The sequence below is a fragment of the Leptonotus elevatus genome, chromosome 8 (assembly GCF_054856555.1).
Source record: "Leptonotus elevatus isolate MCC_2025b chromosome 8, RoL_Lele_1.0, whole genome shotgun sequence".
Lineage (NCBI taxonomy): Eukaryota > Metazoa > Chordata > Actinopteri > Syngnathiformes > Syngnathidae > Leptonotus > Leptonotus elevatus.
This window is the reverse complement of record NC_141246.1, coordinates 11089596-11116883: the sequence shown is the minus strand read 5'-3', so window position 1 is coordinate 11116883 and position 27288 is coordinate 11089596. Positions and strand designations below refer to the sequence as shown.

At 40.3% G+C, this 27288-nt stretch overlaps 1 protein-coding gene across 3 annotated transcripts in view; it reads right to left on the bottom strand.

The window, feature by feature from the left end:
- The window catches only part of kdm4c (lysine (K)-specific demethylase 4C), a 31289-nt gene extending 4844 nt beyond the window's left edge, over positions 1 to 26445 (bottom strand). For 2 of the 3 annotated variants that reach the window (XM_086082400.1, XM_086082401.1), the window contains exons 1-19: positions 26327 to 26445; positions 23439 to 23605; positions 23176 to 23351; positions 22562 to 22676; positions 20938 to 21131; positions 19910 to 19959; positions 19502 to 19605; positions 19128 to 19265; positions 18191 to 18384; positions 17813 to 18051; positions 14584 to 16526; positions 14392 to 14503; positions 12910 to 13100; positions 11429 to 11660; positions 7476 to 7552; positions 7099 to 7154; positions 6868 to 6976; positions 1017 to 1211; positions 470 to 640 (exon numbers count right to left, since the gene is read on the bottom strand). In XM_086082400.1, the coding sequence (XP_085938526.1) occupies positions 470 to 640; positions 1017 to 1211; positions 6868 to 6976; positions 7099 to 7154; positions 7476 to 7552; positions 11429 to 11660; positions 12910 to 13100; positions 14392 to 14503; positions 14584 to 16526; positions 17813 to 18051; positions 18191 to 18384; positions 19128 to 19265; positions 19502 to 19605; positions 19910 to 19959; positions 20938 to 21131; positions 22562 to 22676; positions 23176 to 23351; positions 23439 to 23582 (4440 nt within the window). In that variant the 5' untranslated portion in view covers positions 23583 to 23605; positions 26327 to 26445. The remainder of the gene's footprint in view (positions 1 to 469; positions 641 to 1016; positions 1212 to 6867; positions 6977 to 7098; positions 7155 to 7475; positions 7553 to 11428; positions 11661 to 12909; positions 13101 to 14391; positions 14504 to 14583; positions 16527 to 17812; positions 18052 to 18190; positions 18385 to 19127; positions 19266 to 19501; positions 19606 to 19909; positions 19960 to 20937; positions 21132 to 22561; positions 22677 to 23175; positions 23352 to 23438; positions 23606 to 26326) is intronic. The other variant, XM_086082403.1, reaches the window with a different exon arrangement.
- Between the last annotated feature and the right edge of the window lie 843 nt (positions 26446 to 27288).

Sequence of the window (27288 nt, the reverse complement as noted above, 5' to 3'; positions counted from 1 at the left end):
TGCTGCTCAACTCATATTCCACTAATGCAATATTAACCAGAATATTGTATTTAGACTAGTGGGGCTGCATAGACCACATTATTGTCAAGAATTTTGGGGGGCGTTGACTTCTCCTTTAATGAATGTTAAGATTAAGAATGTTATAAAGTTACTTGAAAATTGCGTTCATTAAGGTTATAACGGTGTTTGCTTGAACAGATTTGAGGCTCGTCCGTATGTGTAGAAGCCTATTTTGGACTATCCGCCGATTGCATCCCCTCACAAAACGATACGTAACTGAAGAGCTTTTCTGGCTGAAGTAATTTGTCCCTAGGTATGATTGTGAATGTGAATGGTTGTTAATCTATGTGAGCCCTGCGATTGGCTGGCAACCAGTTCAGTTCAGATAAAAGATGGATGGACAGAATCGTATGTAGTTTCTAGAAGGAGTCAATTGTTCCAATGTGGACTTAATTAAACACATCCTCACCACTATGTCCTCAGGGTAGGTATCGTTGGAGAAGGAGCCATCATCAAACATGACCTCGTAGAACATCTGGGAGGTGATCTGCGTGACCTTTGAGCTGTAGTAGCGCAGGTTCTTGTGCTTGGAGATGACCGTCTGACCCAGCGAGATGGACGCTTGAGACGCCCGCTGTTTCTAATCAAGAGGGGAAGCCAAAAAAATAGTGAATAAATGGACGATTATAGTATCTTGAAAAGTTAACTCTGCTATTGTGCAATTCATTTTGTATTTGAGGGGTCAATATTAGGTTTCATTCAACCAAAAATAGAGTTTTTTCTTTTTGTTTGTTTCTGTGTTCGTTTCTACGAACTGACCTTTAGAGATAAAGCAAATGAAAATAAATTCATCATTCAAACTAAACTTCTAAAGCTGACCAGTTCCATATTTTCTTACAATATCACTCCTTTTAGTTATAAAGGACACGTCCCAATACTTTTGTCCATTTGAATGATGTTTGTGTTGTCACGCCTGTGCCAAATGAGCAGCAGGTAACAGCTGTCCTACAACTTACAGCCGAAGAGCTCCGCGATAGGTGTCTATGGCAGGTGATTGACACCACATACGGCCAATCGTCAGGCTCCATGACAACCCCGGCGGCATGGCCACAGGTCACATGAAAAGAGGTGGGGCAGCGGCCACACGAGCACTGGATGCACGGACCTGCGTGCCGCTTCCCCGCCCAGCGCTTACGACAATAGATGCACTTCTGTGAACACACACAGAGCACAGCACGCCGTCAACACCAGGCAGTGACTGAGGCCGACCAGCTCATTACGTCGTATTTATCGTATATACCATGAAAAAAAAAATGCATTTGGTCAGCCAATCAAAATGTAAAGCCAATTTCAATGCTGTTGGGATGTTATTTGCAAATCATGTTCAAACTATATTTAATTGAATAAACTACAAATACCAGATATTTAATGTTCAACCTGGATTGTTTTTAGCAAATAATCAACTTAGAATTTTATGGCTGCAACACTTCATAATGCTCCACACATTTTCAATGAGAGACAGGTCTGGACTGCAGGCAGGCCAGTCTAGTATACCGTATATACCATCACAGATGCTGGCTTTTGAATTTTGCGTCCATAACAGTCCAGATAGTTATTTTCTTCTTTGACCCGGAGGACACGACAACCCCAATTTCCAAAAACAGTTTGAAATGTGGACTCATCAGACCACAGAACACTTCCACATTGCATCAGCTTAGATGAGCTGGAACCCAGAGAAGCCGTCAGCGTTTCTGGGTGTTGTTGACAAATGGCTTTTGCTTTGCATGGTAGAGTTTTAAATTGCATTTACGGATGTAGCATCAAACTATATTTTACTGACATTGGTTTTCTGAAGTGTTCTTGAGCCAATGTGGCGATATCCTTTGCACATTGACGTCGGTTTTTGATACAGTGCTGCCTGAGGGATCGAAGATCACGGGTATTCATTGTTGGTTTTCGGCCTACGTGCAGTGATTGCTTCAGATTCTCTAAACCTTTTGATGATGATATGGACCATAGATGATGAAATCCCTAAAGTCCTAGCAATTGTACATTGAGGAACATTGGCCTTGAACTGTTAAACGGCTATTGAACTTCACCTCATCTTTGCTTGTGAATGACTGAACAATTCAGAGAAGCAATTTTTATACCCAATCAAGGCGTGCTCACTTGTGGGATGTTTGATGAGCATTCCTCAAGTTCTCAGTCTTTTTTTGCCACCTGTCCCAGTCCTTTTGGAACATTGCAGCCGTAAAATTCAAAAGTTAAATATTATTAGCTAAAACCAAAAAAGTTTCAGTTTAAACATTAAATATTTTGTCGTAGTGTATTCAAATAATTATTATAAAAAATATATAATGAACGTGATTTGCAAATCATGGTACACTATTCTGTTTTTCTGTTTAACACAATGTCCCGGCATCATTGGAATTGGGTTTGTACAAATCTGATTGACAGTCAACTTGAACTTGAATTAAATTCAGTTTACAAGAAGACTGCATCTTAAACCCGTCACGTCACTGAGTCCTTGTGTTGCACCTAAACATCATCAACAGTGTGGTCTTTGGATTGGGCTCAACGCCTGCTTTGCATTTCATTTGCGAGTGCTCGAGATTGAGCAACAGAAATAACAAATTAAAAGACAATAAAGTGAGTCAGCTTGCGGTCGTGCCTTGAGTCGCTAACGTCATTTTAAACCACACTGTACATAAACAAATGGATGAGAAGAGAATCGAGCGGCAATGCTGTCCGCACAAATGTCTTGTTCCAGCGTTACAATCCAAGGAAAGCCCCAAATAAGAGCAATCAGATGACATCATCTGAGGTGACCACAACCATCCGGCGCAGCAGTGTTTACACACACAAATGCTACCACCATGCACATGTGCACAAACACACTCGCACCTACTGGCCACGTTCGTGGACTAAACAGCCCATCAAGTCCAAACCCGCCACTGTGGTAGTTTCCGCTCTCCTCAAATCATCCGCTCTCCCACTAAGGGGGAAAAAATGACGACATCCTGCCATTATAGCCCTGCTGGCTACCTCTGTAAGCATGCATCCCTTCTCAGTCCATTTCCTTCACAACCAACTACTTCTTTAAGCCATAGCTGCCGTGTCTCAAGGTGCTGTTTCACATCCCTTGCTCTTACTCATTAACTCATTTCTAAGGAACACTTATATAAATATGCATGTGTTGACAATAAATTAAAGATAACCTATATAGACTACGATGAAGTCAGTGGAGTTGATGAGCCAAATGGGAATTAGCTGGCTAGTGAATATGTAAATGTGGCTTCCCTAATGACGCATCACGTCACTTAATCAAATTCATGGCACTATGCGATCAGTCCAGAATGTTCCGCAAATGCATCTTTTTTTTAAAAAGGACATGGAAACGCAAATCTCTCAACACGTTACACAACACTGCTCAAACTAATGAAGACAAGCACTATAGAAAATGTACGGATGAAAGGATTCCTCCAGTTAAAGGGTCAAACTGTCAACAGTATAACCTTAATTAACTGTACGGGCAATTTACATTAAGATTCCTTAAGAGGAAGTCAACCCCCCCAAAAAATTATTAATATGTTCTATGCAGCCCCACTAGTATGAGTAACATGACATTCTGATGAATATTACATTCGTCAAATGCAAAATCAATATCTGAAGGCGGCCATTTTGCCACTTGCTGCCGAGTGAAAATGACATCGCAGTTGCTCAGCTTCAGAAAACAGGTGAGCTGTGATTGGTCTTTGCCTGAGACCTGAGCAACTGGGATGTCATCTTCAGTGGCAAGTGGCAAAATGGCCGCCCCCCGAGATGGATAAAAACGGCTGGATTTTGCTTCATAATTCATATTCCACAAATGTAACATTAATCAGAATGTCATGTTTAGAGTAGACTAGTGAGGTCACTTATACGATATTATTGTCAAGAAATGCTTATGGTTGACTTCCCCTTTAAAAGTCACTTAAAATCCAACATCCCAAATAGCGAGAACTAAATTGTGTGTTCATTTTAACAGACGGTGTGCGCTGGCAAAATGTATTAAAAATGGTGGCGACAGCCATGTTTATAAGATGGTTTTACGCTTAGGGTGGCACTGATGTTTTCACCATGAAATATTTGGGAGAGCACAGCAAGCACAAAATGAAGTTTGAAGTGATGGAATTGGAAGTGCTAGTGGAAGGGGCAAAAACAAATATTACTGAGTTACACATAACAAATCTATTTCAATTATTTTGAGGAAATCTGCAACCGCATAAAAGCCCAAAAATCTGAACTGTGCCAAATTAGGAGGTTCTGGCAGTTGAAAAGATGTTTCTTATATGTATAATAATGCATATAATATTCATCTTGTCGCAATCCAATTGCTGATTTAAATTACCGGTAGTCAAACTCAAGTGTGTTGATGTAAGGATCAGAAGGTCCCTAAAACCAGAAAGATAACTCTTAAAAAGTCTTTTTTTTTGCTTTTTGTAAAGGTAGCCCAAAACATCACATAAATGCTTGCTTTTTATACAACGTTCACCTTCGTGCGTTTTGTCTTATTAATGTGGTCTCCTTTGCACATCTATTTCTAAACAGGACGTCCGCTGCGTGCTTGCTTGATGACCAAGTTGGCCTACATTTCCCGAGGCCTTTTCCCACACCTCCTCCATTATGGACGGCTGTGCGCTGCCGCTGCCGCGCTCAAGTGCTGGCCAGAGCGTCTCGCCTACCTATTGAAGCCAGCGTGACAAGATTGTGACTGGCATGCAACCAATGGCGTGTCTGGAAGAGGCCATATTTGTCTATGAGCAGATGTGTATCAGCGTGAAGTAAATGTTGGAAAAACAATGTGCATGAGACCTCAAAGTAGTGTGAGAAACATTAACGTGGTCTTATGTTTGAGCATTCGCATAGGAGCCTAACCCACTTTGTGCGAGGCTTGTGCCATCTCTAGGGTGTATTCGGGTGGTTGTGTTGAGCCATGCGTTAAGAACATTCCCACAGTAAATTATGGATGTGTGCGGGTGCGCTCCTGTGTGTGTGTGTGTGTGTGTGCGTGTGTTGTGTTACAGTAAATTATGAATGTGGTGGGGCGCTACGGGGGCAACGGGTCCAGTGCTGGCCTCAAAACACTTGGCTCATGGAGGATTTAGAATGAACAGACTAAACAAAAGAAAAGGTATAACAGCCATAATTTCACTGCAATTAATGAAGTAATATGCAGGGATAAGGCCGTAAAGTAACATCTTTATGTTCATGTTAACAGGCTTGTCTTGGCATTTGCGGTCAAAACAGGACATTGGTATTTCTGAAGTGCACACTCACAAAACAAATGCAGATTTGCACATCGAGATGATTACATTAGTCACTTATGAGCGGTCATCGCCATGGTGACCTCAAGACCGCCAACTACACCACTTGTCTTTACATAAGCATTGGCGCTAACATTGCAGCTCTTTTGTTGTTGTTTGTTCATAATAATATATAATATGGTCGATTTAGTTCTTATTTTGTCCTTCTAGGATGAGCGTCAGTGCTAACATGAGTGTCCACTTGTAAACAGTACTTGGGCAGACTTATAGCAAGCACCTAAAATGATCAGCTGAATTAAATTGCTAATTGAAGACATTTTATAATGTTGAAGAGAAGAAAACTGAGTATGCAAATGTGTCCGTATTTATATTAACTAAAATGTGAATAAATAAATAAAAACTGGTTCACTGCTGTAGTTTCAGGTAGGGTGACCAAATGTCCTTTTATGCTCTGACACTTATTTTTTTTTTTACATCCTGCCCAGGCGCCCGGAGGGTTTTTATAAATTTATGAAAATGTCTGGTTTTCATTGTGCGACAAATGGGAGGCGGGCGGCTCCCAAATTGATCATGAGGGGTGTTGGGAAAAATAAAAAGGCGAGATTTGTGTGTGCATGTTACTGGTGTAAATATTAAAAAGTTGTTTTTTTAAAGGAAAAATGTAGGTCAGCGTTTTATGTACGTCACTTTGTACGTTTTTTTCAGCTCACTGGTAGCACTCTGCACTCCTAAACCGGCGACATGGTCATTGCCTCGGGATCGACAATCTCCTACCCCCAAAGAGAGTTATGTTTTGTTTTGTTTTACACATACAAAGGAGGCATACATAAAAATACAAATAAATTGAAGAAAATATAATGTATGTCATCTTTGAGAAAACTTTGAGTATCATTTAAATATCTGAATGAGTGTCCTCTTTTTTTTTCTTCTTTTTTTTTTAAATATGGTCACTATTTCAGGTTATCTACACTTAAACAAAAATAATGCCGATGTTACTGCCTTACGCTAGGGCAATTTCATTTTGTGTGATTAATGAATGCAAACGTGTTTAGATGTAAACAGAATCAGCATTCACTTCTTTTTGTTTCTCTATTATTGTTCAATTGTACTTAAAACCTTAAGATGATCTTTATATGCGATAAACCTTCCTTTAGAGACTCCAAGCTGAAATGAGCAAGCAGGGTTCATCTTGGTTATCCACTTGAACTGAGGAAGGACCTCACCAGTACGTTTTCTTTGTGTTGAGCTATCATGCCGCCCGGAGCAAAGGGCTAACTATGGTGGCAACATGTCAAGTCTGTTGAGACACTGCAGCTCTCTCATTAATCAAACACACATGCACGGCAGATGCGAGCACACCCACACACACTTACGGACATTTGCACTAACACAACCCCCGCTCGCACCCACCAGTGGTTAATTATCTCGCTTTGATTGCGGGCATGTTCGTCTCACACCGTTAATTGGAGCTGTGAACACTTCATTAATTAGACCAAGCCTGTCCTTAAGGACCTGGGGAATTCCAGCGCTCGGTCTGTGTATGCCAGTGAAAGCTCCTCACCAGTTTGTATCGCTGCATGGGGATCCTACTCGTGTCAATGGGACCCCGCATGGCTTCGTTGCTGAACCTCGCCTCTGGCAGTGCTACTGCACACATGATGTGGGCCCATCTACACACAAGACACACAAGACACACAGATTAATACACTGGTGTGATTAAGACACTGTGCCCGTACTCTGGGGATCAGAGATGAGTTTGCTGAGCTAATCACACAACCGAAGCTGGTCTCACTTGTCATTTTGGGTTTTCTTCAGTGCCCCGCCTCTGAGGTTACACAAACAGCATTCCTGAGGAAACATTAAGAGAGACGAGAAAGCAAAAGAAGGTATTAACTAGGCTGCTTTCATGTGTGGCTCGCAGTCTGGGTCGTGGAAAATAATTTCATGCTGAAAGGGATTCGCTTTCAAAAGGTTTAAAGAGTTATATGAAAAAGGTGCACTCGCAGTGATTTAAGACTTATTTTGTCAGGTAGCACACAGAATAAACAAGATGCAACATATTTGTGACAGGAGAGGTGAGTATTATGACAAAGGGTTTAAAAATGTCGATTGAAAAACAAAAAAACATCAATTGTCACCAAAGTGTTAATGTTAAATATGCTTGCTTACTGCTGTGAAGATGCCCTCAGCACAGCGATCGCAGGACCACTGGTCACTTGAGTCATCCGCTGGAACACCATAGCAACCTAAAGGACGTTGGAATTATTCAAACTTGAGCTCCAAAATAAACAATTCATCTGATATTGACTCACTGAGTCAGTGTTCCTGTGAAAGGCTGTTCAGCTATTAATATTTAATTTCCTGACTAACTCGCTTATCTGTTTTTAATTGGAAAATGGGGCTGGTATCTATTTTAAAGCAGAGTTGTGTGAGTCTTTTACAAAGAACAGAACACTTAATAGAGAATAGGAAATCAATTGCCAGACCCACTGACAGAAGAAAATAAGACATTGTTTCCTGAGACTTTGAAATGGTATTGCTCTATGCAAAAAATAAAAAGCAGAGCACGGCAGCCTCAGACGAAGCATGGATCGATGGCATCCAATTCAGAGGATGTTGGTGCAGTTAAGGCAACAATATATGCAAAAACATTTTGCTTTAAAATAACTGCTTCATGTTCATTTGGATGGTAAATTGAATATATAATATTATGCTGCTGTACACACATTGCCACTTGTTATCCAAGGTTGAGTGTGTTATACTTTCACATTAGTGGTTACATTTTCCCATTTCAGTGAGTCACGGATGTGGAATCAGTTCTGTGGTTCGACATTCCCCATTTGTCATTAATTTTTTCATTTAAGTGCTTTCATTGTTTTAATATACTAATATATTAAGTGTATATGGCAGACTGAATGTTAAAATGTTACTTAAAACCGTGCCTATACACATCAAGGTTTTAGGATGGTGGAAGGTAGTGCTGTGCGATATAATGATATATATTGTAGTCCGATATAAAAACAAATATCATACGAAACAAACTTCTACAACGTGATGCAAGATTATACTTACGGTAAGAAAAGCTTTTAAATAGTTAAGAAGAGCAAGTTTCAAATCCAACTGGAACTCCTTCGCTGCCGTCAACACAATACAGGAACGCGGATTTTGGATGCAAGTTGGAGCGCTACTTTTAATACAAGTTGCACCTGAGTATAAATCGCAGCACCAACCAAATTATGTAAAAAAGTATGACTCTATTTCTTCATAAAATAAAAAAATTCAAACTATATGACTAAATTGCCAGTTATTTCATGCAATTTGAAGGAAAAATACTGTACTGAAAAACATGGGATATATATTAATTTGTTATCAGGATATAAAAGTTCATATTGCACAGCTCTAGAGACAAGAACTGATTCATGCAGTTTAGTTTTCTTAATTCCTTCATTTCATTTCCTATGGGCACAAAGTTTTGAAAAGTAAATGAGGGTTAACTGTCAAACACTAAACAAAGACGAACATTGTGACAGCATCTAGACATGAAAAACATGAAAATGTATGCAAACAACAACCACAGGGAAGAAAAAAAAGTAGAAACCCCACAGTGCTCTTGTTGGTTGTCTGATACATTTGATCTACATATCAGAGCTCTTCGCGTGACAAGACCCTACACCCCAAACCTCAACTCCTCGCCGCAACAGCATGCGAGACAATATGCTTTCATTCATACAGTTTGGACTATGTAACCAATATGGAATGGCTGACTGACACAGCAAAAACATAAACAATATGAAAGCAGCCACATTGTGTGAATGTTGTTTTCTTTACTTTTGATCGATGTCCTTGGTTAGACATAGCAGAACAAATGTGTCATGAAACAACATAAGTGTTGGTGGTCTAAAAGAAAAAAATATTTTGGATACAAAATTTAAGCAAATGTGATTCCATTCAAAGCTAGAAGCTGCTTAAAATTCCACCACCACAGAGGATTTGGACAATCAAGCTATGGGGGAGGTGTTTTAATTTGTAATAAACAAAGTCTGTTTATGACTTTACGTCTCTCTTCTTTTCCTTGCCTATCCATCACCAAACCACGCATAGCGTCCAGTCTCGCCTCTCTTTCCTTCCCAGAGATCCCGTAACAACGGAGAGCGAAAGATGTTTCAACCCGTCCTTACTGATGGTCTTGAAACCAACCAAGTGGTTTTGTCATCAGTGTCAAATGGCACGGAATGCAGTCCCACTCACTAACCACGCGCATGTGGAGCAACTTAACATGTGTACAACACAGTTGTGCAGTGGTGAGCTGCACACAGACACACCGCATAAGTAACACCTACACCCTCTAGGATAAAACATGAAGGGATCAACACGAGTGGCACGGCAGGGATTGAAAGCGACTTAAGGATAAGCTATGTCATTTTTTGAGGTAAGGGGGATTCTAGGACGGGGACGAACATTTAGGGATCTTAAAAGTGTGTGTGTGTGTGTGTGTGTGTGTGTGTGTGTGTGTGTGTGTGTGTGTGTGTGTGTGTGTGTGTGTGTGTGTGTGTGTGTGTGTGTGTGTGTGTGTGTGTGTGTGTGTGTGTGTGTGTGTGTGTGTGTGTGTGTGTGTGTGTGTGTGTGTGTGTGTGTGTGTGTGTGTGTGTGTGTGTGTGTGTGAGTGAGTGTGGGTGTGTGTGTGTGTGTGTGAGTGCGCGTGTGTGTGCCGACCAAGTAAGGGCTTAAGATTTTTGGAAGAATGTGTGTGGATTTGAGGAAGAATTGGATGGCAGTTAAAAATGCGTGAATGAAGGATTTGAATAATGCACTGTGCCTTGCGTCTATGTTTCAACATCGGGTACAGAGAGACTCTGGAGGTCTCCCACAGTGTGTGTGAAGACTTCTCGATCTGACTTGGAGCTTTTGGGCAGGAAGTATGGGAGGCGCAGACAGAGGATGCACCCTCGTTCCGTTGACTAGGGAAATAATATACTTTTAATCCTCTGAGCGGGGGTGGAATTTTGAAGAAGAAATGATTCAGAGCTTAAACCCACTGACCCTCTAAGAAGCACAAGATGGAGAAACCAAATAACAATGTGTCCCAGTGGAGTAGGTGCCAAACAAACTAAAGTCTTGAAACTATTAACTGTACTTGCAGTAGTGCTGGGCGATATGCCGATATATAGCGCCATTACGATAGAAACATTTTATCGTGCCCTTTCTTACCTATCGTCTCTATCGTCATTTACACTCTTTTTAGACAAAGATGTCCATACTGTATTTAGCATTAGAACGCTAAAGTATTATTTTTGTCATTATGCATGCACGCAGATTATCGATTATCTAAGTGCCAAACAAGAGTACGAAACAACTTTTGCAGAAGAATTTACGTCTCCGCAACCTTTACGTCATTTAGTTTTACTTTGCGGCATCGTGTATGTGGCGTTTAACAGCACCTTGCCTGGATTTGCGACACCACGCAGCTTTACGTTATTTAACACACGCGCAGTCTCACACACACGCAAGTCAGACGATGGAAGGGGAAGAAGGCGGCAAAACAACGGCCCCTGAAATGGAAGAAGTTGCATCTTCAACTCCACAGAAAGAAGCACTTGCACCGAAAAAAGGGGGTACATTTCTTGTTTGGTTGCATTTTGGTTTCACGACATCCGACGTGGTGCAAAAAACAGTAATATGCAAGTTGTGACACAGGAACATTCCAGCACACGATACGAACAGACATGAGAAAGTTGAAACTTTGCACTTTGAAAAACTTTTATTTTTATTTTTATTTATTACCGAAAATGCCAGATTTTTTATGCCTTATAAAAATGTGTAGGCTACTGGGCCTCCTTTGTTTACATTTATAATTTTATATTGCAGCACTACTGGATTCATTTGTGACGTTCTGTTCAATGTCACTTACAAATAAAGTGTGAAAATGTAAGCAAAGTACGTTGTATAATTTTTTTTATGAAAGAACTGAAAATATATTAATATTGTGGTATATTGTTATCGTGATATAAAATGGCCCATATTGTGATATAATTTTTTTCCCATATCGCCCAACACTAACTTGCAGCAACAGTGTCTACTTTACAGCTCAGTCAGATTACACTATCTGAATATCTGATACATACTTGCATGTACTTGAAGGCAGCACCCCTGGCAGGAGAGCAGAGGGGACGTGCCATCGTCCTGCAGCAGAGGATTGGTGGGAGTTGGAGGGCAGTTTTGCTCGCGGAAGGAAAAGCAGATTTCTGGTATCAGGGGCTTGGATTTCCTCGGACAATGCGCAGAATCCTCCTTGGAAGACGAAGACTCCATTTCTTCTGCTGTTTTTAGGCTACCATCCTCTGCTTTGTCTTCCCCCTAGGATATGAAACCAGATTGTGACGTTCTTCAGAGTGGTGGATAGTAAAATATTTCCCCTCCATCCTTACTATAAAATGTTATTTTAGCAGGTGGTAAATAATGGCAACGATTCTTCAATGAGATGATTATAAGCTGAAAACGATGTGATTATCATCACTTATGTGATGACTAAGATGCAAAATATGATTCAGACAGCCATTTGAGTTGTGGCTTGATATATCGATAAATCATAATGCATTAATTCGGCATCAACAAAGACTTGACAAACAGCCTATTTGATTGGCATGAATCATCTTAAGTTATGTAGTGGGTTATTTCTATTTTCTCAAGCCTCATTATGCCAAGATAGCATGAAATGCATTCAAATCTAAAAGCCTTTCAAAAACTTAGGTTATCAGTATGCCATATTTTGTAAGAATGGTCTCCACTCTAAAATACACACATGGCTAAATTAGTCACTACATGCATCATCCACCCCGCTCTTCAAATAAAGGCCTGTGTTGGTGCCACTAGGTAACTACAGTTTCCTTTACAATCTACCATAATTTGTTTTCATAGACAGATCATTCATTCTGACTCATTTGTACAATGATCTTATGATACTGGTAAATTATACAATATACCACTTCAGTAAATTGCAAGATAGATATCCTATGCACCAACAAAATGTCGTAATATGTCATATTTATTAAAATACATATTGTATTGGAATATATTTATGTGGGAAAAGTGTTAAAAGATACATTAGCATATTGGAACAAAAAAAAAAAAAGACTGCCTGGTACTCTTTAAGGTTGGGCAAATAAACCCCCCAAGGTCACTGAGAAATATTTCATGTGATAATTAATTCAAGTTCCAGTCCCAGGAAAAAAAGGAAACATTTTATTTTGGTTTATCAAATAGTATTAAAACAGTTTCATATGGGCTCCAATAGACTGTGTTGATTATGAATAATATAGACATTACAAAAAAAATCCACCCATGCTTTAAAAGGGCTAAAATCTATTGAAGGTAATATCTTCCTGTATGAAATAAATCTCTCAATGGGATTTTGGGAGGGGACCATTAAGTCCGACACAAAGTGATCTGTGCGTATTGATTTCTCTATTATCAGCTAAGTGACTACAAGTCAGAGAAGAGCTATATTTAAAGGTGTGCTAATGCATAGTGACCATCTTGCAATCAATGCACATGATAACGGAAACGTCGGACACACGTGTATATCAAGAGGACACCATCAGCTCACCTGATAGTAGGGCATAAAGAGTGTGCACACAGCACAATATGGCTCCATGGTGGCGGCATGAGCATTGTATTCCCTCTCCGCCGTAAAGCAGTTCTTCCTGTTTTGCCACAGGTAGATCAGCGGCCTCGCCCACGCTTCAATCTCAGGCTCATCGTCCTCGTCTACGAGGCTTGCTTCTGTGGGCTCGAAGTCTGGGCATGTGGACATTGATCATTGTGTGAGGATTTATCTATTCGGGTTCAGCCAGTGGAAGTCAACCCCAAAATATTTTTGGGGCAATAATGTTCTTTGCAGCCCCACTATTCTTAATATGCATTAGTGGAATATGAGTTAAGCAGCAAAATCCATCTGTTTTTATCCATCTCAGGGTGCAGCCATTTTGCCACTTGCTGTCGACTGAAGCGGATTGATGTCATCATCAATGTTGGTCAGGTCTCAACCAATCACAGCGCAGCTTCAGAAAACAGATGATCTCTGATCTGATTGTTGCCTGAGCCCTGAGCAACATTGATGTCATCTTAAGTTGACAGCAAGTGGCCACCCCCTGAGATGGATAAAAATAGCTGGATTTTGCATCATATCTCTTATTCCACAAATGTAATATTAATAAGAATGTCGTGTTTAGAATAGTGAGGTCACATATAACATATTGTCAAGAAATGTTTTTTAAAAAGTGTTGTCGCTAAATCACATTCAATCCATCAGTTATGCTCAGAAATCTTTCCTGACATGACCCTGTATGACAAAGTAAATGACAAAAGGCTTCCACTGTCCTCATAAAACAGGCTTGTCAGGTGTGGTAATTTCATGGTAAAAATGTTGCGCAAGGATAAACAGTGAAGACGGCGGCTAAATGATTGATCCTACAACATTAGCATGGAGATGAAGGATGTGATTGTGTGTGCATATGTGCATCCACAGTTGATCATCTAGGGCCCTTCGCCTTCCAAACCATGAAAACAAATGGAGTATATATCACAAGGGTATTTTATTATAATGGGACGTAGAGGTAAATCTTTTTTGCTTAATGCACACATTGACGTCAGAGGGATCATTTGGGGAGACATAAAAGTGAAAAATGGGGCAAGGCGAGAAGGCAAATGGTTCGGTGGTTATAAAAAGCAACACAAATGCTACCTGGCATTACTTTGATTTCTTGTTCACAGCATTAAGAAAAAGTCTGTTCACAACTGAGGTAATTTCCTTGATAGCCTCACTACCTAAACAAAGGAAATGGTGTGTGCTATTATGTTGCTGATGTTGAATAATGATTTTTGGTCATCAAATCCAACTTGTCTTCCGGCTCACTGCAATGAACCAAAGAAGCCAAATGATGATAGTTTCTGGCTTGGTACCACCTGCTATGCAACACAAACCGCACATAAAGAATGAGCCCAACTTCTTGGCTAACATTGTTTCTGACTCTTTTGAAAGCAAAACCTCAACAGTACCTCAAAATGACTTAAGTATGTGCGTACTGACCATCATCACTGGCAGCCTGGTGTTTGACCGCAGTGGGTACAGCCCTGGCAGTGGGTTTCCTGAGTGGGTGACGCCAGCTTTTAGTGGTCCTCTTTACTGACAGAGCTGGGTACTGGCATGAACAGGATGGTGGATGGTAATCAGTAGATATAGACATTTTGTGCAAGAGGATCGTTTTGATAGAATACTCACAGCACAAACCTCCCCTGGTTCCAAGCCTGATTCATCACACTCGTAGTTACTTGGATCACTTTCCACCTCATCAGATGAGTCACTGCTACTCTCCCCACTGGCGCTGCTTTGCTGCTCTTCATCCTCATCGGACTCGTCTTCCTCCGTATCCGACATCCCGCCTTGCTCACCTCCTCCCATTACCAAAGGTGAAACGGCACCTACGGAGGAGTGTATCCGTCCTTCGAGCTCCCTGCTTGGGGAGAGGGCTCCGTCGGATTCCGCTTCATCTCTACAGAACTCCGCGTCCTCAGTGGCAGTGACTGAGAGTAGTGAGGTGGGCTCAAGCTGAGCCCAAGTAAGAGGTCCAGCGTCGCCCTCTTGGCTCTCGCGCAATTCTTCTTCAGGGTCCTCCAGATGTGTGACCTCTTTGCACTGGGGTTGGGTCCACACGGTGTATGGTATGGGGTCAAGGGTGAAGTCACAGGAAGGTTCTGGTTGGAGGCTCTGGATGAGCACAGCTGGGGTCTGAGAGTTGAAATTCCTCCAAATGTTGCTGGGGTCACAATTAGGCTCGACGTGTGGGCTCTGCGACGTGCAGTGTGACTGAGAGATGTTTTCTGCTTCTGAGCAATGGTGCTTTGGGATAGAAGGGGATGAGACATTATCAGTTGAGGTACCAGGCCCATAAGGGCCAACATTGCTCTGACTTAAAGCAATATCTGTTTGATCTTGGTCTGTGGAGTTATCCTTTGTTGCTAACTCCGCTAAGCAGGAATGTTGATCTATTAGGGGGGCAACGCTCTGAGCTAGCTGGTAGGAGGCCTCATTCTGTCCAATATTCCCAACCACTTCATTCTTTTCTGCACCTATTTCAGACATTAAAACACCTTCGTGAATGCCATCAGATGCTTTGTGGACGTCATTACCAGATGGATGAGTCACATCAGTTTCTAACCTTGGCATTGCTGTGCTGTGAAAATTATCAGACGAATGTAAATGCCAGTCATCGATTTGTTCTATGTGGGAAGATTCTTTGAGAATCCTTGAATCAGTCTCCTCCTTTTGAACTCCATGGGAGGACTGAGTATCTCCTGACAGCTCCCGCTGGAGCACAGGTGCAAACTGATGGGAGTAGGTGCAAGATTTTGAGATGGCAGGTAGCCCATCGTCAGCTGGGGTAAGGGATGGCATCTCTTGGATCAGTACAGGGGGTAGAGAGCCGATTTCGTAAGAATCTGCTGGCTCTGGAGTGAGATGTGGCATGTCCACTGCACTCCTTTGTAGCAAAGGGGGGAAAAGACGTTGCTCACAACTGCTGTTTTCTAACACACAGTCATGGCTTGGAGAGGCAGGAGCAACACATGACGTGCAACTACCTCCCTCTGCTGGCTTAGGTTCTGTATCATAATCGACTGTAGTGCATTGTGAGTGGATGTGTTTTTGGTCAGATGTGATTGGTAACTCTGGTTTAACAATTCCAGGTGCTTTGTCCATGCTGCTGTTAGTGTTTGGTTCCGGGCTTGAAGTGTTTCCTGTACACAATAGATTTGTTGTCTGAGCATCAGAATCAAGAGGACACAAGCCCATCTCTGTCTCAGTGGAGGTGCTTGTTGTGTGGGAAGAGGAGGTGAGCGTGGTGGTCTCCATGGGAGGGTCCATGGGAGAACAGTCCTGAGAATTTAAGAGGTCTTGAGGTTCAGAAGGGCAACGAGCTGACGTGCTCATTCTTAGATGCTTTTCAGATGGCTCAGAGCAATCTCTGAGTCCTTCAGAAGTCCTGTCATTGATCTCAGGCCTTGAGGGGTCTTGAGAGTCAGTCTCTGCCTTCAAATCGTGCTTTACTGAGGAGGGTGCGGACGGACTGGAACTAGACTGAGAGTGCGGGAGTTCAATGTTAGAGAAACCCAAAGTGTTGCCCTCGACTCGATTGACCTTGACCACACACATCTGCCTGCAGCGACCTGTAGATGGATAAGTAAGTTACATAAAATTAATTTGCAATTATGATGTGAACAGACACACTTTATCAATATAAAGGAAAACGAACCGAGAAAACGTAGACGTAAACGAACCTAGAAAACGTATTAATGTGATACCGAAAAATTTAAAACACCTACTACAGAGGTCAGCAATCTTTCCTGTCAAAAAAGCCATTTTAGGCCAAATAAACCACCAAAAATGTGCGTGGAGCCGCAAAACATTTGAAGATTGTGATGAAGGAAATATGTTAAGAGTTAGTATAATGTACTGAGGGCCCAAGAGCTAATTAGAGTTGCATCACAACACAAAAATATTACAGCAGCATCCAATATGTACACATTCATGTTTTTCTATCTTTCCTCTAATGTTTTTGCATGTACAATTTCTGACATTTTGGGCAATTTTATGGAAATAAAATAATGTTCTGCCGCTTTTCCTATTTTTGACGTTTTATGGTTATTTTTTGTATTTTTTGCTGTCCGTTTTCTGTCTTGGCAATTTTGTGAAACGTTTATGGTAATTTTCGGGGTTTCTTCTTTGTTTTGGGGCATTTTACGGGTACAATAATTTCTGGACTATAAGGCGCACCTGACTAAGCCGTGCTAGCTAAATTTGGGGAATACTCAAGTTTGTTGCACATATAAGCCGCACCTGGCTGTAAGCTTCAGGTGTTTTAATGTTACAGCACCGGGTTCCCGCTACTTTATTTTCCATAATGAGGGAGCAAATTGTTTTGCTCTCGTTCTGTGTCTCCTACTGTATTTGGGCTCACTTGGTTTGGTTTGCTCTGCCTGGCACTCTTGCGCTTCCTTTATAGTGCGCCCCCTTGTGATCTGATGGATAAGCCGCACCTTTGTATTAGCCGCAAGGTCGACTGCATGTGAAAAAAGTAGCGGCTTATAGTCCAGAAATCACTCTACTTTTTGAACATTTTCTTTTCTGCCTTTTTTATTCAATTCTCTGACATTTTTAGCAATTTCATGGACATTTTATGTTATTCTGACATATATGACATTTTAATGTTCTGCTTTTCCTTTTTAGACATTTTATGATCACTTTTAGGTAATTTTTTGAAAACTTTTTCTTAAAAGTTTGGCAATTTCTTAAATTTAATTATTCTTTTTTTCATCATTAATTCATTTAAATAATATTTCATCTGAAAAAATAAAGATTAATAAGATTTTTTTTTTGGGGGGGGGGGGATCCACAGGTAGCCACAGGAGAGGATCTAAAGAGCCACATGTGGCTCCAGAGCCACAGCCCTTACCAGAAAGCTGAAGAGAGTTCTGGTTGCGTCTCGTCTCCCTTTTTCCGTGGTTCTCCTCCTCTTGCTCCTCCTCTGTCTTTTCTGATGTGCAGGGCATTTCTTCGACAGACCGCCGCACTTTGGGCCCAGGCGGACCACACAGGCCTTTCCTCTTGCTGCTGCACAGAGAACTGCCATCTAGGCCAACAGGTTCCTCTGTGGTTCTGAGACGTTTTAAGCGCATTCGAGAGTGGTTGCCACTGTATGAGCAATGAAAACAACATTCAACAGGAAATACAAGAAAACAAATAACATACAAGTTCTACCATGCTCTGAAACTTAACAGAAATAATTTAAAAACCCTTGTCACACAAGTAACAGTGAAAAACAGAACAATACCTTTGATTAGAAGATTTTGCCTTGCAGCGCCCCTGCAACCAGCTTTGCAACTCAGGTGTTGTACTGGGGGTGGACAGTGTGTGGTCAATGGGCGCTGAATCTTTGCCCAACATCCAGTTGGCATAGCGGTCAGGCTGAAACCTCTTTACAAAAGGCTCCATGGATATTTTGACCATATCCTTACTGCAAGTACACTACAGGTGGAAAAAGGAATACACACAATTTGGCTTAACATAAAATTCAATTGGCATTTTAAAAAAAAACTGTTAAACATAAACAATTATACTCCTTAAATAGTAGAGTGTGCCATCCACTTAAAACTAATAGAAGCCTCCCTCAAATCCCGTTTAGCATTTATTTGTATTGCTCCATAGCTCTTTTTTTTTAAACTCCATTTCACTTGACATAAATAAAATAATGGCAAGATTGGGGGGGGTTTTCTACCCCAACTAATGCATTGTGTCGCTGTCTTAAATAAATGCAATATAACTATGAAAAAGAAAAATGTCATAAACGGATGCTGATAAGAAAAAACTAAACAAAAACACACCACCCCCAAAAAACATTTGTATATATTAAAGGGTGAAACTGTAAATATATCACAAACTTTGATCCAAAAATACTATAATCCAATTTTAAACTCATCCTAAAACATTACTCTTAAAAATAACTGGCTTACACATGCTTCAGCTTTTTAATAGCCACGTAACAGAGCAAAAACACCCTGGAACTTTCCCTTAAAAACGCGGCGCTAAACTTAGCTCCTCCCAATGGTGAATATATTACTTAAACATACATCCTTAACACAATTACTGCTTTTCTACAAGTCAGGCTTCGGGTGCCATTTTGTAGCATCTTGGGGGCATTAAAGAAACCAGCCTAAAAACTGTGAGCTGCAATTACTGCTGTTCTATGGCAATCACAACTGATTTGATACCTGTGTGGCATTTTTGCCATATTCTATCCACCGTATGGTTGCAAAGTTGGTTGACTCAGCACAATTGAAACCATGATTGAAGCCAGCGTGATAGCCATAAGGGAAGGTGATCATGAACTCTCCAGCCTCCTGCGTAATCTGAAAGTTGGAATTTGAGAGTGGGAAATAGTAAGAGGGGTGCAAGAAAACAGAGTGCTATTTCTTTTTAAAGAAAAATGAAAGGAAATAAATACATGACACGAAAATAAGCCACTGCTGATATATGCACTCAAAATAGGCATGGCTCCTTTCAGTGGCAGGAAAAGCTGCTTTCTAAAGTGCAGAAGTAATAATTTTAATGGCAAGAAAGGAGTGGTATGGAGAGTAACTTTCACCTTATTAAAAGGAATGCCATACTTCTTCAGCACAAAGGGTGAGATTAGAGTCATCTTGTGACGGAGAAACGCCTCACATCCCTTGAAGCTATTAGGAAAGAAACCTGATAACACACATGAAACACGCATAAAATTAACACACTTTACTGAAGACAGAGCTTTACTTTGGAATACTGTACCAGATTTAAACACACACAATTTAAATTGACATTGGGATTTCAGAGCAATAACCTTTTGAATCTTGTTTAAATGAGAATAAATCACTTTCTTTCCAAAATTACCCAAAATACTGGCATGCCAATTCAAACTTTTTTTCCCCATTGTTTAAACATACTGAAACTGTTATTCAATCTTCACTTAATTACTTCAGACACTTAATCTACAAGAAGAATCCAAATGAAAATGTACCAGTAGCCAAACGTTCCAGTCTCTTCCCATGCTCAGGGGGGATGGCATACCTATTAGGCAAAAGACAGAAAATTATTGTGGCTTTCACAAAACTCTCAATACTGAGAATTTGTGTATGGTACAGAGTAGACAGGAGAAAGAAGCATTGTTAATGCAAGACTGCCATCTAGTGGAAAATAAATACAAAAACGCAGGAGAATTACCTCACCTTCGCCACCAATTTTAGAGTAGCGCCATCTAAAAACACGTCCAATGATAAAGTAAGTAGGTAGTTACTAATGATTTCTTATTTTGCATTTAGGTAGAAATGCATTGACTGCATCATACCCAATGTACCTAAAGAAGTATCCATCGAATTGTTAATAGTCATTTATTGCAAGGTGCCTTCTCAATAGTGATCAAACACTAGGCGAGCAAAACCTAAGCCCATAAACAGATGACAGTAATGTGATAATGGATTATTAAAATGACAAGCCGTAAATAACAAGGAAGGCCACAAACGAAAACAAAGTGAATTAGATATTGAATGCTCCTGCTAAAGGACACAACAGCAATGTTTCAATGTCATTTTATCTATTTTTCTCAATCCACGGGTCATAATATTTAGTCTTTATATAAACCTTCCGACACACATTGACCCAATGTTTCTGCCTGAGCAAAGAGCAGCAGCCTGATCAATAGTTATTTATAACATTGAATCAACTTAATCTAAGAGGCATTGGCCTTTTTTATTTTGATTAGTGGCACTATTTGAATGTAATGGCCTAATTGTATTTATTTGACAGAATTAAACAAGTGTTTGCTGTGTTCAAATAACTGCTTTGAAAGATCAATAATAAAAAACGAGCATTGTGGCTACCCCTGGGGTTAAGTAGGTGGTTGGGAAATTGAAGTGGGTTACACATTGTTGTGAAGGTTGGAATGGTGGCCACTTGGTTGTAAAATAATTAGTGCTGAACTAGATGGCAATCTTTTGTACAAAGTGCTTTTTCATTTGTCCCTCTACAGCACATAAAGCACACACTAACCACGACTTTGGCTCTCCAAAGTGAAGGTAGTTGATGCTGTACAGGTCCATATCTTCTGTGTGCCAGGAGAAGGTTGTTTTCCACATGCCAAAGTACAGATATGGAGTGTTGACACCCTGGATGGACACACCGCAGTCCTCCTCGATGACGTCCAAGATTGAGTTCAGGTGCCCAATGTTCCATTCTTCCACATCCTATAGGGTTAAACACAGGAAGACTGATTTTAGAAGATTCAAAGTTAAACATGTTCAAATTTACAGAAGTAATAATGTCACCTCCAAATGTGGGACCAATATTACCAATATCTGCTGATTTTGTTTTATAAAATCACAGTGGAACCTCTAGGATTTCCTTACAGTTGTACATTCAGAATTTTCAGGTAAAATGTGGTTCTTAGCCTCACAAAAAGGCAACAATTTTCTTGCAATAATATATTATCCCACTAGTTTAAACACAGTAGTCTAATTCATATTGCATTTAATCCGTCCATTCTCATCAATCTCAGGATGCTGCCATTTTGTCCTTTATCGCCATCTGCTGTCGACTGAAATTGATTTTAAATGCCCTTTGGGCTCCCATTGCAAACGTCATGGCTCATGGTTTGATTCCATGTTGAATCACTTCAACATACATTGGTGCCTTGGCTTACAAATTTAATTCATTCAGCGACCACTCGTAACTCAAATCATCTTTAACCATTGAAATGAATTAAAATGCCATTAATTCATTCCAGTTCCGCATCTGTTTTATCTTGACTTTGTATTGCTTTGTAATGTGTACTTTAATGTATTTATGTATAGAGGACTACGGATGCAAATGAGAATCTGGCATTTTTACAACTTCATTTGTTGTTCATCAATGTGCATTGTCTATTTTAAATAAAATGAAATGAAAATGAAATGACGCCTTGGCCACCAGGGTCAGTAGAATACAGACAAACACGAAGAAGGGTTTCCCAACAGACCTTAGTAAACTGTAGTATTCGCTTTTCTTCGCAGAGGATTAAGGCTGGAGTATTGTTATACTGTCTTTCTACATGCGTTAATGTACCTTTTCTATTCATTGCTTAAAACACTGGCACGTTAATGCTATTTGCTAACCTGTCTATGGTGTTCTGCATTGTGTTAGCATTAAGCTAGCAGACTTTTCTAAAACATTATCAAGTTATGAGGCCGTTTTAAACACACAATGTGTCACTCTCTTTGCTTTATGTTTAGTTTAAAAATAAACTTCAGCTGGAGTAGCAATAAACATCATGAAGCCCCTTTTTTGAAGAATTATTCCATGATCTGCCAAACTTCTTCTAATTGAAAAGTGACTTGCAATTGCAACCACCATTTAGCACTTGTATCTCATATTTCTGCTAAATAAATACTGGCTGAGCAACGGCTCATATCTTGAATAACTCAGAAGTCGGGTCACTTGTAAGTCATGGTAACACTATATTTCCTTGACACCAATTACTGTACTACTTTCCTGTTTAGATAGGGTTGTGGCAGTATTTTGTGGCATGTCAGGGTATCTCGGAAAAAAACAACACAAAAACAGCATGGTATCGGCTCCAAAGAAAAGGCTTGAAAAAACAGGGATTACTACATTTCTATTTCCAAATAATTCAGCCTACCTCGTCATAGAGGCTGCCGCCGACATCAGCACCATATATGGGCGACACGAACGTTAGGTTCTTCCAATACTTCCGCTCGAGATCTTCATAGTTCAGGTATCGAGGCGTACAGTACCTGTGGAAAAGAGAACTTTAATTGAACAATATGATCATTGAGTAAAACCTTTACCTCTGGCAGCCTTGTTGGAAATACTCTGATAAATCAACTCCATGCATTTACTTATGCTGTTGATGACATGTTGATAAGACCATTAAAACTGTAGGTAATCTTAGTCTGCCAAGAAATGTCAGCAGGTAAAAATAACGTAACTTTTTGACATAAAATGTCATCAAAAGTAAATTTAAAAATTTAAAAAGCAACAGCCCCAACCCTCTCAAGTACTATTATTTTAGTATAGTATTATACTGTCTTTAGCATTATTAATTTAACCACCCATTTTCTTTGGAGTTTATCCTCATTAAGCTTGTGGGTGATCTGGAGCCTGTCCGAGCTGACGTTGGGTGAGGGGTGGTGCACGCCCTTGACTGGTTACCAGCCAACCGCAGGTATTGTCTTGTGAGACAATGGACCAATGCCTTAGGACGCCAAGTTGACAATTGCCCTGTATACTCACATGTCACTGTTAGCTAGTCGCCTGAACTCCTGCACACTGAGTGGTTTCTTCTGAATGTTATACTGAGTGAAAAGGCCTGACTGGCCAGCCACCATCTGCTGAATGGGAGCGTCAATCATCAAATCGTCTATGTCGTCATAGGTACGACGAGGCTTCCAGCCTTTAGGAGGAATCACCTGCAGGGGGAAAAAAAAAGAAAAAGAGAGCAATGATGGACTTGTTGCTTTTGGAAAGAGCAACAGGAAATGGGCAAGACTTCATACCTTGGCCAGACCTGCGCGCTGTGCACCCTGAGACTCCATATAAACTAAATATTTGTTGAAGTCCTTGAATTCTTCCATTGTGGGCCTGAAGGTCATAATCTTGCAGGTGGGGTTTGCAGGGGTGCACACCTCTGCTCCCGCCATCCTGTCGCCTCATCAGCTGGAACCTGGGGGGTACTTAAGATATTACAGGTGGAATGCTCCAAAACTATTGGGGGGTATCTCAAAGTCAAACAAAGTTAGGAGTTCCCAGAATCATTAAAGATGTCACACCACGTGTGAATTTAGCTTTCATACTGGATGAAAAACGATTTTATGCAGTAACTACATTTTAAAAAATCAAATTAAGTCACCAGCCACAACATTTACTGCTACAAGATCCAATACAGGAATTGTGTAGCCTATAAAAAGGTAATAATGTTGAATTTGAAGAGTGTGCCAGAGAGGGATTGATTTGAAATTGTTCTAATTACACAGTTGTATTTGATTGCATTGCATTGCACAATTCTCAAAGTGGTAGGCACCATGAACTTATACTAGTAGTACTGTGGTACACGGGCTCCCTCTAGTGGTACTACGCGGAACATAATGATCTAACGGAGCAGAAAATTGTATTGACTTTTTTTTTTAATCCAGCATAAAACATTTGTTCCATTTTTTATTTTGGAAGTTCAATACAATTACATTTAATCTTAAACAGCTATTTGTGTTCAAACATGTATTTATGTAAACAAAGTGATTTAACTTTTATATGCAATACATATTACTTGAATCATTAACAGGGCATGGCACCGTCCAGACCACCACGTGCCTTATACATCAGGGGTGGGCAAATCCAGTCATCAAGGGCCTGAGTCCTGCCTGTTTTATTTGCTTCCCTCCTCCAACACACTTGAATCAAATGGTCAGCACATCAGCAAGCGCTGTAGAACCCTGATAACAATCCTGATCTAAATATGCTTGACTCCTGCCCTCAAGGACCACAGATGCCCACACCTGTTATAAACCCTGACCTAACCGGCCAGCAGAAATTTCATGAATAGTAGAATTATGAAAACTTTTTTTTTTTTACACGCAAATCAACTAACTACAAACAAATATCTTCAAGAAGTCTTAAATAAAACAACATGAAGATACTACATATCAAATAATTAATTAAACTTATATCATCATGAATATACAGGGCCAGTGGCTCACCGCTGTTAATGTAGACCTTGCAGTATCTTACATTAACGTACTTTTTAGAAATAAATCTTCTTTCTTGTGGTGGTAATAGGAGGGCCAAGTATATATTTTTTAAGTAGTACTTGGTGTAAATGGCTGGAAACCCCCCTGAAAAAATTGACCAAAAGAAGGAGCGGTGTTTTTTTCATAATAAATATTAATTGATTCATATTTTAGAGCGCTTTTCCTCATTAGTGATGTAGGTGAGCAATTCTCAGCTGGTCGCCAGCCACATGGCAAATTTCTACAAACAACCATTCCATTAAACTAGCATGCATATTTTTGGACTGCGGGAGGAGAAAACCGCAATACTCTGGAGAAAACCTATGTAAGTATGGGGGGAGAAAATGCAAACTTCACACTGTAAGGTTGAGATTCAAACCCCAAACCACATGTCTGTGAGGCAGACATGTTAACCAAAATCCCTTAATTACACCACCTTATGTTTAATTAATTTTGTTTGGATTTACTTTCAAATGCCCGAGCACACGTCCTGATATTCTCAGAAATGTTGCAATATAAAAACCATTTGCACTTAGCTTTTCGCACATGGATTGATAAGAGTAAGATTTCACAAAATGAGGTATATATGCAATATGCATTTTCACCACCGGGTGGTAGTAGAGATACCAATAAAGTAGATTGATGCCTCAAATCCTTTCATGATGCCAAACGGGACCCTCTCGGATTTGCCCCATCCGCCCACCCCACTCCCAAAAATGAGTTCTATTCCACCACAAACAAAGAAACACGTTGCCCCTGTTTGCAACTTATGTGGTTTTTAAACGTACGTTCACTTGCGTCTCATTGTAATGCCTTGAGACGTGCTTACGTAACACATATTCATACTGAAACGAACGATCTGTCTTGAATAAGATTAACTGTTGCTACATTTTGTTTACATTGCTCGCCATTGTCCCAGTCATAGCGTGTTATCCTTTATAAAGCGTGCATCACGTCAGTCGACACACAAGTAATTAAAATGCCAATTAGTTAACATCATGGCACGTAACTTAAGTACATTTTCCAATAAACGTGTTTATGTTTGTAACCATTAACCAAGTGTAATCGACAAGGTCCATCTTGTTTTGTCTGCTCGGCTAACTGACTAGCCAACGTTTTGTTTTGATTCCTAGCAATGGCTGAGAAAAATAGCCCACCTCGCTAGCTCATAAATCTTTTGGCTTCATGTTAAAATACGGGTTTGCTAGCAAATAATCAGCGGGTATTGCGTGACTGTTAAGAAAGAAACTAAAACAGTCAACCACGAGCAAGCCACTCGTTTTATCTAACTTGTGAGTGCACAACCGAGCAGGGGTTTAAATGTCCCACCACGCAAGGTGGCTACACACACGGGCCCACAAACTACTACTATTTGCAACTGCGTGAACTGTAAGTGGTCCTGTTTTAAATCCTCCTGACATAAACACTATTGCAATTATCGGCAAAGTTGTCTGGTGTATGAGCAAACAAAGGAGGGCTCACAATGCGAGTTGTCCACTGGCATCAGCGCATGCCAACTTATCTAGCTAGCAATGCTAGCTATTAGCTGTTTGGAGCAAATGAGTCACGAAACGCACAAAGCCTGCGGAGATACACACAATTAAGCCGCCAAGCACGATCATCTGCGAGGCCTAAGAAGAAATGTCAAGAATATGCATTACCTTGAATTCGAAAAAGTGAGCCGCGATGTTGTTATCCCCTTCCTAGTTCGGCCCAGCTGATTCACATGACAACTGCTCCTGCTGCTCGGTGCTGCGCGTGCACAGTATTCCGGTGTTACGTCGACAATGGTCAAAAGTCGAAGCCTCGCGGGAGCGCGCACGTAAACTGAGACCCACAGGAACCATATCCAACACTTGTGTATGTAAACTTTTACATGCGTTTACATTTTCAAATGATCACAGGTGATCATTTGTAATTTCCTGGGAATTCCAGGAAATCACAATGCGTTTAGAACAGGCGCACGTGATAATCATTTGATCCTCGGGGGCTACCGGGTGAAGCCCAATTTAACTGATATGGACGGAGACAAACCTGGCATGTGTTTGCCTATTGTGTTTGCACAGTGAAAGACAACTGCATCATATTAATGTTTCTTTGTCAAATAGCCTACACTCATAAAACATGTATTTAAGTATTTTCTTAAAATATTCAAAGTAACCAAATTTTGGGACCGTTTAACGCTACATTTTCAAAATGGCCACGTGTTGGAATAATTAAAATATCATGCATATTTATTTTTACACGAATCACACCATTAACCTGAACATTTATTGTGAGCCAATATAGCTGTGTACATCCAGCCGATGGGCAAATTTAGGCCCTATAAGCCACATAGTATGGCGCGGCTTACTTTATATCATAAATCCTGTTATATTTTGTGGTATTAATGTAGAAATTTTTCCTAATACAGTATCAGTCAGTTAATCATGCTTGTATTAATTTTTCTACAGCAACTTATATTTTAAATTAGTTATTTATTTTTAGTAAATAATTCAAGAAAATACATGTTTATAAAATAAACCCATTTTGTACATAATAATAATAATAATAATGCATCGGATTTATATAGCGCTTTTCTAGACACTCAAAGACGCTTCACAATGGAATTGATACATTATTC